This window comes from Bombina bombina, chromosome 6 (genome assembly GCF_027579735.1).
Source record: "Bombina bombina isolate aBomBom1 chromosome 6, aBomBom1.pri, whole genome shotgun sequence".
Taxonomy (NCBI): Eukaryota; Metazoa; Chordata; class Amphibia; order Anura; family Bombinatoridae; genus Bombina; species Bombina bombina.
In genome coordinates, this window is record NC_069504.1 from 707729293 (window position 1) to 707741931 (window position 12639).

The following is a 12639-nucleotide window of genomic DNA, read 5'->3' on the forward strand; positions in this document are numbered from 1 at the left end:
ATTGGATCTATTTCTTTTCAATGAAGTTCTAACAATTTGTTTCCAATTACTTTGCAATGTTCCTTTGCTTAAAGGGACACAATACTCAAATGTTTTCTCTGTTCTAGCTAAAAGAGAAGTGTATTACTATGCTTTGTTCCTGGAATGAGTAAACCAACATTTTTTTCTGTGGGAGATGTTTATTTCAGCCAATGAGCCACAGTCTTTTGTACAAACCATCACTTTAAATCTTATCTATTAAGTACATTATCGATTTTTTAGTAAAATGTCCCTTTAACAACACAATGCAGCACAATGCAAAAAGGTATTATGTTCTTTGTTTAGAGTTTTCGAATTTTCTCATGTTAGCGATAGAAATTACAATTGTTTTTTATTCAAGTGTAACAGTTAAAGCATTAAAGGGACAGTAAAGTGGAAATTAAACTTATATGGATTGGATAGAGAATGACATTTTTAACAACCTTTGGGCACGATCCGATATACGGCGTAGTTTTCAGCGCAAGCGAGGGAACCCGTGCCGCCCGTAGTTTCACCTCGCACATCGGGGTATCCAATATACCCCGCCGGCAGTTGTTAAAGTGCCGTAAGTCGGACAAACTAGCGATGTCCAGAAATAAGAGTAAGTACAAATTTCTGGAGTCGCCAGTGACTTACGGCACTTTAGAAACTGCCTGTGCCTACAAAAACTTACTAAAATATGAAATCTCCCGTAACTGTCTAACACGCCTCCCAAACATCATCCCGACACGTCTACCCCTATATCCGCAATCCCCCCTCTCACTCCTAATAATAAATGTATTAACCCCTAGACCGACAACCCCCCACAACGCAATAAGCCTAATTATTAACCCCTAAACCGCCATAGCCCACACCGCAATAAACCTATCCTAGTATTAACCCCTAAATCGCCGCTCCCGGACCCCGCCGCCACTTACATTATATGTATTAACCCCTAAACCGCTGCTCCCGGACCCCGCCGCCACCTACATTATATGTATTAACCCCTAAACTGCCGCTCTCGGACCCCACCGCACCTACATAAAGTGTTTAACCCCTAAACCGCCGCTCCCGGACCCCACCACCACCTACATTAAATTTATTAACCCCTAATCTGACCCCCTACACTGCCGACACCTACATTAAATATATTAACCCCTAATCTGATCCCCCTACACCGCCGCCACCTACATTAAATGTATTACCCCCTAATCTGACCCCCCTGCACCGCCGCCACCTACATTAAATTTATTAACCCCTAATCTGACCCCCTACACCACCGCCACCTACATTAAATATATTAACCCCTAATCTGATCCCCCTACACCGCCGCCACCTACATTAAATGTATTACCCCCTAATCTGACCCCCCTGCACCGCCGCCACCTACATTAAATATATTAACCCCTAATCTGATCCCCCTACACCGCCGCCACCTACATTAAATATATTAACCCCTAATCTGATCCCTCTACACCGCCGCCACCTACATTAAATATATTACCCCCTAATCTGACCCCCGTACACCGCCGCCACCTACATTAAATATATTACCCCCTAAACCTAAGTCTAACCCTAACACCCCCTAACTTAATTATTATTTAAATAAATATAAATAATATTAATATTATGAACTAAATAATTCCTATTTAAAACTAAATACTTACCTATAAAATAAACCCTAAGATAGCTACAATATAATTAATAATTACATTTTAGCTATTTTAGGATTTATATTTATTTTACAGGTAACTTTGTATTTATTTTAACTAGGTACAATAGCTAGTAAATAGTTAATAACTATTTAATATCTACCTAGTTAAAAATAATTACAAAATTACCTGTAAAATAAATCCTAACCTAAGTTACAAATACACCTAATACTACACTATCAATAAATTAATTAAATAAATTAACTACAATTATCTAATATAAAATACAATTAAATAAACTAAACTACAGTATATTACAAAAAAAACAAACACTAAATTACAAAAAAATTAAAAAATATTACAAGAAGTTTAATCTAATTACACCTAATCTAAGCCCCCTAATAAAATAAAAAAGCCCCCCAAAATAATAAAATTTCCCTACCCTAAACTAAATTACAAATAGCCCTTAAAAGGGCCTTTTGCGGGGCATTGCCCCAAAGTAACCAGCTCTTTTACCTGTAAAAAAAATAAATACAATACCACCCCCCAAAATTACTACAACCCACGACCCACACACCCCTACTCTAAAAACCACCTGACCCTGCCTTCTCTATCAGCCAATCGGAATTAAGGTAGGAAAAATCCGATTGGTTGATTTAATCAGCCAATTGGATTGAACTTCAATCCGATTGGCTGATTAAATCAACCAATCAGATTTTTCCTACCTTAATTCCAATTGGCTGATAGAATCCAATCAGCCAATCGGAATTCGAGGGACGTCATCTTGGATGACGTCATTTAAAGGACCAGTCATTCATCGGGTAGTCGTCGGCAGAGATGGATGTTCCGCGCCGGAGGTCTTCAAGATGGAGCCGCTCATCCCCGGAAGGATGAAGATAGAAGATGCAGCTTGGATGAAGACTTCTGCTGGATGAAGGACCTCTTCTGCCCCGATCGGATGAAGACTTCTGCCCAGCTGGAGGACCACTTGTGCCCGGATTGGATGAAGAGTTCGGCCCGGCTGGGTGAAGACGGATCAAGGTAGGGTGATCTTCAATGGGGTAGTGTTAGGTGGATCAGGTGGGTTTTAGAGTAGGGGTGTGTGGGTGGTGGGTTGTAATGTTGGGGGGGTATTGTATTTTTTTTTTTTTTACAGGTAAAAGAGCTGATTACTTTGGGGCAATGCCCCGCAAAAAGCCCTTTTTAGGGCTGGTAAAAGAGCTGGTTACTTTGGGGCAATGCCCCGCAAAAAGCCCTTTTTAGGGCTGGTAAAAGAGCTGGTTACTTTGGGGCAATGCCCCGCAAAAGGCCCTTTAAAGGGCTATTTGTAATCAGGGATAGGCACGAGCCAAGGCTGTGGCGGACATTTTCTAAAGTAAAAACCGTTAGTGAAGGACACCAAGGTACATTTACAATTAAAACTATTATTTTATAGTGCTGAATTTTATTATACAGATGCAGAAGATACACATCCAGTATTTCACTCAGGCCTTATTTATTCCATAACTTATCACCCAATATTGCTAGCAGTCTCTTGACAAGCCACTAATTTTATTCACACTAAATATTTTCCCTTTCCTATTATTTAATCAGAAAGAAAAGATATACTAAGGTTATGAATCACAACCTTACTATATCTTTTCTTTCTATTTAAATACTACTTATAATAAACCTCAGGTGCTGGTTAAAGTGCTTTACCTTTGCATATAAAGCTCCAGGGACACAGTGGCAGCTTGCTTCTTGAATCTTCCCTCTGTCTCACTCAGAGTCATTTTCTGGTACTAAGCAGCATCATGTGGGAGTGGCCACAACCCTGCAAAACGTGGCGCCGCATGTGTCAAGGAGGAGTCAGGACCAGCATTCATCTGTCTTACGCCTCCCTCCCCACAGCAAAATGGGCGGCGGACACTGCAAGGGCCAGTCACGGACACCAGTGTCCGTGTACGGACAATTTGCCTATCCCTGTTTGTAATTTAGTTTAGGGTAGGGAAATTTTATTATTTTGGGGGCTTTTTTATTTTATTAGGGGGCTTAGATTAAGTGTAATTAGATTAAACTTCTTGTAATATTTTTTTATTTTTTGTAATTTAGTGTTTGTTTGTTTTTGTAATATAGCTTAGTTTATTTAATTGTATTTTATATTAGATAATTGTAGTTAATTTATTTAATTAATTTATTGATAGTGTAGTGTTAGGTGTATTTGTAACTTAGGTTAGGATTTATTTTACAGGTAATTTTGTAATTATTTTAACTAGCTATTAAATAGTTATTAACTATTTAATAGCTATTGTACCTAGTTAAAATAAATACAAAGTTATCTGTAAAATAAATATAAATCCTAAAATAGCTACAATGTAATTATTAATTATATTGTAGCTATCTTAGGGTTTATTTTATAGGTAAGTATTTAGTTTTAAATAAATAATAATTAAGTTAGGGGGTGTTAGGGTTAGACTTAGGTTTAGGGGGTAATATATTTAATGTAGGTGGCGGTGGTGTAGGGGGTCAGATTAGGGGTCAATATATTTAATGTAGGTGGCGGCGGTGTAGGGGGGTCAGATTAGGGGGTAATACATTTAATGTAGGTGGCGGCGGGGTCCGGGAGCGGCGGTTTAGGGGTTAAACACTTTATTTAGTGGTGGCGGGGTCCAGGAGTGGTGGTTTAGGGGTTAAACACTTTATTTAGTGGCGGCGGGGTCCGGGAACGGCGGTTTAGGGGTTAAACACTTTATTTAGTGGCGGCGGGGTCTGGGAGCGGCGGTTTAGGGGTTAAACACTTTATTAGGGATTGCGGTGGGGGATTGCGGTTGACAGGTAGATAGACATTGCGCATGCATTAGGGGTTTTTTTTTAGGCATTTTAGGGAGTTACGGTGCTCCCATACTCAGCGCAAGGCCTGCTACGGCTGCATTTTATGGCGAGGTGAAAATGGAGTAAGATTTCTCCATTTTCGCCACGTAAAGCCTTGCTCTGGATATTGGATACCAAATTGCACGGCTTTTCTATGTTAGTCTATGGGGAAAAAAACTACGTCCGACGGGTGAAATATACGTGCCGCATTTATATGAGGCGCTGTATATAGGATACCAAACCCGCGCAAAAAACGGCGTCGCTGCATATCGGATGGGGCCCTTTAAATTTATTTCTGTCATCAATTTTGCTTATTTCTCTTAATTTCCTCTTTTAAAAAGTAATCCTAAGTAAGCTCAGCTGTGTGAATCTGTCTTTAGCCATCTGGCAGCAGTGTTTGCAACAATGTTTTTAGCACTGTTATACAAAATCGCGTTCTCATTGCTCTGTACTTCTAATACCAGCGCAAATTTGCAGGTGCTTGTATTACAAGTGGAGCACAAATATTAAGCTCGTGAAAACGCAATTTTGCGCTCCACTCATAATCTAACCTATTATCTTTTGGAAGGAGCAGATATAATTGTAATTACTGTGCCTGACGTAGTTTTTAAACCTGCCCATTATTTCATGCAGACTAAAACTTTACACACATTTGTCAATGTTTAAGCAAATAATATAATTTTTTAAAACTACATCTGAATATTACAGAGTGGTTTAAGGATATGTTCATTTGGTTAATAATTCAGTATCAGCAGTGGCGTCACTAGGGTTGGTGTCACCCGGTGCGGTAAGTCATGGTGTCACCCCCCCCCCCCCCCAGAAAGACGCCACTGAGTATCAGGGCTGTAGACATATCATTGTGCCAGAATTGTTGCTTTTATGTTCAGTTGCAGCATCTTTTTTTGATCAGTTGATAGGACCTAAATCCATGTCAGATGGAGGTTGAATACGACTCCCAGTAAATCACTGTCATCCGTACACAATGTCACCAGCACGCTGGCCTCTGCATTTAGTACCAGATACATAACGTGGCTTTGGCAATATTCACTCAGTAAACATTTCTATTTACCTACCTATTGTTTGTGACTGTAAAAGGTACACTGTATATCCCACTAGTCTCTTGGATAAAATATCTGCATTACGTTTCAATGTATTGAGACCTGCTTGATTTGTGGCTGTGTATAAAGCACTATCTGATCTATGCTTATGAATGGCACAGAACGTCCTGTGTTGCTGCCTCCTTTTTGCCCATGCTGTATAAAAAATATAAAAAAGGTTGTTGAGAAAGCATAAAGACATATGGGCCTTTTTCACCACCTAGGGCACTTTATTGTTTCGCTCGCACTGGCATCACGTAATACCAGTGGGAGGCTGGTGTATGGTGCAGACAATGCTGGTGTTACGTGCTTAACACTAATCATCCCTTCTGGACACTCATATAAGATGGGAGGAGATGAGCAGGAAATATTAACCCCTTTAATGACAAAGAATATAATAAAGGTACAATCAGGTGTAACTCACTTCTAAATAGACACAGAAATTTATTTCTTTAGGTGGTAATAGAATTTTAGGGCCTTACACTATGGGGATGTAATAGCTTTATATTGTCAAATTGGTATGACAAAGGCTACTGGACAAAAGTATACAGAATCAACAACTTGTAGGTGCAGCTGTTCTAGGACTGGATACATGTATATGATATAGCATTTCTTTATCTAAACACAAGAGTGCTGGGTCTGGCTCCTCCAGGTCCATATAAAGCATGCTGGGACTAAATACATCCACAAATATCTAGGGCTAGACACATAACCTGCTACTTCTATGACTTAACACATGATAACAGAGGTGAACTACACAGAAGCAGCATCTCTGTATTATCTGGTGTTTTATGCTTTTTTGTGTACTTAGTTATTTTCTGCACAAAGGGTACTATATATATATATATATATATATATATATATAAAGTCATGTGTATTTGTGTGTTTATGTCCATTTTCCTGGCTGGGGAATGCGATGGGGGGGTTAGATTTTCCTTATCACTTTGGACAGACCGGACCCCTGTCCCTTATCTACAGTTCCACACTTCCTCTGACCAAGGAGAGAAGGAAATGTCCCCCTCCCACACCCCTAACCTTCCCTCCCCTTCCACATTAACTCCACCCCTTCATCAAGTGGATTTTACACTCATGTAGACTATGAGAATAAATCTGTCTACTGCCCACCAAAACACAGGATTCATAAAAGTCTACCCAAGAACGCCTTAACAATTTTATCTTTCCAAACATCAATAAAGAAGGAACATGCAACTTTTGCTTGGCGACTACTGAATGACACGGGTAAGTATGTGGGACAGCCATATGTCATTTAGCTGTTTGTTTAACTAATTTTCTCTCTTGTCTGTCTGTCTATCTGTCTGTCTATCTGTCTCTCTGTCTCTCTCTCTGTCTCTCTCTCTGTCTCTCTCTCTGGCTCTCTATCTATTTGTCTATCTATCTTTGTATCATCTATCTATCTATTATCTATCTAGTATCTATTTCTATCTATCTGTCTGTCTATCTATCATCTATCTAATCTATTGTCTATCTGTCTGTCTTTCTATTGCTATCTGTGTAACTCGTATATACCTTGCAAATTTGTCTTTCTGTGTATGTGTACTACATTCTGTTTAGTCTAGTCTTTGTCTTCTCAATAATATAGTTGTCAACTCTTGAATTTTGTCACAGATACCACAAAACTCTTGTTTAAAAATAGGCACATAACAAGATATATGGTAAATAACAATTGTATTAATAGCTTTTTAGTCCTAATATAGGAACACACAAACATACTCACAAACACACACACACACACTCACACACATATTTACAAACACACACTCACACACATACTCACAAACACACACTCACACACATACTCACAAATACACACTTACACACACTCACACACATACTCACAAATACACACTTACACACACTCACACACATACTCTCACAGACACTCACAGACACACACTCACACACACTCACAAACATACTCACAAACACACACTCACACACACTCACACACATACTCACAAACACACACTCACACACATACTCACAAATACACACTTACACACACTCACACACATACTCACAAATACACACTTACACACACTCACACACATACTCTCACACACACTCACAGACACACACTCACACACACTCACAAACATACTCACAAACACACACTCACACACATACTCACAAACACACACTCACACACATACTCACAAATACACACTTACACACACTCACACACATACTCACAAATACACACTTACACACACTCACACACATACTCTCACACACACTCACAGACACACACACTCACAGATACACGTTTATACTGCATAATAAAATAATAAATATAAATAATTTCTTGGATCTCAGTTGTTTCTCAAATAAAAAAATAATAATATTGAAAACATGCAAACCTTTAAGCAAAACAGAATACATTTAAACCTGAGACAGCAATGTTTTACAAAAGACCTCAATAAAAACGTTCTTCCGCACATGTTAACTGTGTTCTAGCATTGTGTGTTAATCACGTAGAGCAAATCTGTGTTAGAGCGTCATTCCTATTATTTATAGAATACATTTTAAAGTATTTTCTAACGGAAATCTGCTTTATTTTTTCTGTTTCTAAATTATAAACTCATTTTTATCTCATTATATATGTATATTCTTGTCTTTTAACACCAGTTTATTGTTCTTACGCCTGCCTGTTTATATACATTTATACAGGCACCACACATATGTATGTTTATATACTTTTATACATGCACCACATATATGTATGTTTATATACATTTATACATGCACCACATATATGTATGTTTATATACATTTATACATGCACCACATATATGTATGTTAATATACATTTATACATGCACCACATATATTTTTGTTTATATACATTTATACATGCACCACATATATGTATGTTTATATATATTTATACATGCACCACACATATGTATGTTTATATATATTTATACATGCACCACATATATGTTTGTTTATATACATTTATACATGCACCACATATATGTATGTTTATATACATTTATACATGCACCACATATATGTATGTTTATATATATTTATACATGCACCACATATATGTATGTTTATATACTTTTATACATGCACCACATATATGTATGTTTATATACTTTTATACATGCACCACATATATGTATGTTTATATACATTTATACATGCACCACATATATGTATGTTTATATACTTTTATACATGCACCACATATATGTATGTTTATATATATATTTATACATGCACCACATATATGTATGTTTATATATATTTATACATGCACCACATATATGTATGTTTATATATATTTATACATGCACCACATATATGTATGTTTATATATATTTATACATGCACCACATATATGTATGTTTATATACTTTTATACATGCACCACATATATGTATGTTTATATACATTTATACATGCACCACATATATGTATGTTTATATATATTTATACATGCACCACATATATGTATGTTTATATACATTTATACATGCACCACATATATGTATGTTTATATACATTTATACATGCACCACATATATGTATGTTTATATACATTTATACATGCACCACATATATGTATGTTTATATATATTTATACATGCACCACATATATGTATGTTTATATACTTTTATACATGCACCACATATATGTATGTTTATATATATTTATACATGCACCACATATATGTATGTTTATATACTTTTATACATGCACCACATATATGTATGTTTATATACTTTTATACATGCACCACATATATGTATGTTTATATACTTTTATACATGCACCACATATATGTATGTTTATATACATTTATACATGCACCACATATATGTTTGTTTATATACATTTATACATGCACCACATATATGTATGTTTATATACATTTATACATGCACCACATATATGTATGTTTATATACATTTATACATGCACCACATATATGTATGTTTATATATATTTATACATGCACCACATATATGTATGTTTATATACTTTTATACATGCACCACATATATGTATGTTTATATACATTTATACATGCACCACATATATGTTTGTTTATATACATTTATACATGCACCACATATATGTATGTTTATATACATTTATACATGCACCACATATATGTTTGTTTATATACATTTATACATGCACCACATATATGTATGTTTATATATATATATATACATGCACCACATATATGTATGTTTATATATATTTATACATGCACCACACATATGTTTGTTTATATACATTTATACATGCACCACATATATGTATGTTTATATACATTTATACATGCACCACATATATGTTTGTTTATATACATTTATACATGCACCACATATATGTATGTTTATATACTTTTATACATGCACCACATATATGTTTGTTTATATACATTTATACATGCACCACATATATGTATGTTTATATATATTTATACATGCACCACACATATGTATGTTTATATATATTTATACATGCACCACATATATGTATGTTTATATACATTTATACAGGCACCACACATATGTATGTTTATATACTTTTATACATGCACCACATATATGTATGTTTATATACATTTATACATGCACCACCTATATGTATGTTTATATACATTTATACATGCACCACATATATGTATGTTTATATACATTTATACATGCACCACATATATGTATGTTTATATACTTTTATACATGCACCACATATATGTTTGTTTATATACATTTATACATGCACCACATATATGTATGTTTATATATATTTATACATGCACCACACATATGTATGTTTATATATATTTATACATGCACCACATATATGTATGTTTATATACATTTATACATGCATCACATATATGTATGTTTATATACATTTATACATGCACCACCTATATGTATGTTTATATACATTTATACATGCACCACATATATGTATGTTTATATACTTTTATACATGCACCACATATATGTATGTTTATATACATTTATACATGCACCACATATATGTATGTTTATATACTTTTATACATGCACCACATATATGTATGTTTATATACATTTATACATGCACCACATATATGTATGTTTATATACATTTATACATGCACCACATATATGTATGTTTATATACATTTATACATGCACCACATATATGTATGTTTATATATATTTATACATGCACCACATATATGTATGTTTATATACATTTATACATGCACCACATATATGTATGTTTATATATATTTATACATGCACCACATATATGTATGTTTATATACTTTTATACATGCACCACATATATGTATGTTTATATACTTTTATACATGCACCACATATATGTATGTTTATATATATTTATACATGCACCACATATATGTATGTTTGTATATATTTATACATGCACCACATATATGTATGTTTATATACATTTATACATGCACCACATATATGTATGTTTATATACTTTTATACATGCACCACATATATGTATGTTTATATACATTTATACATGCACCACATATATGTTTGTTTATATACATTTATACATGCACCACATATATGTATGTTTATATACATTTATACATGCACCACATATATGTATGTTTATATATATTTATACATGCACCACATATATGTATGTTTATATACTTTTATACATGCACCACATATATGTATGTTTATATACATTTATACATGCACCACATATATGTTTGTTTATATACATTTATACATGCACCACATATATGTATGTTTATATACATTTATACATGCACCACATATATGTTTGTTTATATACATTTATACATGCACCACATATATGTATGTTTATATATATATATACATGCACCACATATATGTATGTTTATATATATTTATACATGCACCACACATATGTTTGTTTATATACATTTATACATGCACCACATATATGTATGTTTATATACATTTATACATGCACCACATATATGTTTGTTTATATACATTTATACATGCACCACATATATGTATGTTTATATACTTTTATACATGCACCACATATATGTTTGTTTATATACATTTATACATGCACCACATATATGTATGTTTATATATATTTATACATGCACCACACATATGTATGTTTATATATATTTATACATGCACCACATATATGTATGTTTATATACATTTATACATGCATCACATATATGTATGTTTATATACATTTATACATGCACCACCTATATGTATGTTTATATACATTTATACATGCACCACATATATGTATGTTTATATACTTTTATACATGCACCACATATATGTATGTTTATATACATTTATACATGCACCACATATATGTATGTTTATATACTTTTATACATGCACCACATATATGTATGTTTATATACATTTATACATGCACCACATATATGTATGTTTATATACTTTTATACATGCACCACATATATGTTTGTTTATATACATTTATACATGCACCACATATATGTATGTTTATATATATTTATACATGCACCACATATATGTATGTTTATATACATTTATACATGCATCACATATATGTATGTTTATATACATTTATACATGCACCACCTATATGTATGTTTATATACATTTATACATGCACCACATATATGTATGTTTATATACTTTTATACATGCACCACATATATGTATGTTTATATACATTTATACATGCACCACATATATGTATGTTTATATACTTTTATACATGCACCACATATATGTATGTTTATATACATTTATACATGCACCACATATATGTATGTTTATATACATTTATACATGCACCACATATATGTATGTTTATATACATTTATACATGCACCACATATATGTATGTTTATATATATTTATACATGCACCACATATATGTATGTTTATATACATTTATACATGTACCACATATATGTATGTTTATATATATTTATACATGCACCACATATATGTATGTTTATATACTTTTATACATGCACCACATATATGTATGTTTA

The 12639-nt window shown here is 33.6% G+C and overlaps 1 protein-coding gene across 3 annotated transcripts in view; it reads left to right on the forward strand.

The window, feature by feature from the left end:
* Positions 1-6678: 6678 nt before the first annotated feature.
* Positions 6679-12639, forward strand: part of LYL1 (LYL1 basic helix-loop-helix family member) — a 152285-nt gene continuing 146324 nt past the window's right edge. For all 3 annotated transcript variants that reach the window (XM_053717863.1, XM_053717865.1, XM_053717864.1), the window contains exon 1: positions 6679-6835. In XM_053717863.1, coding sequence (XP_053573838.1) covers positions 6827-6835 — 9 coding nt within the window. In that variant the 5' untranslated portion in view covers positions 6679-6826. The remainder of the gene's footprint in view (positions 6836-12639) is intronic.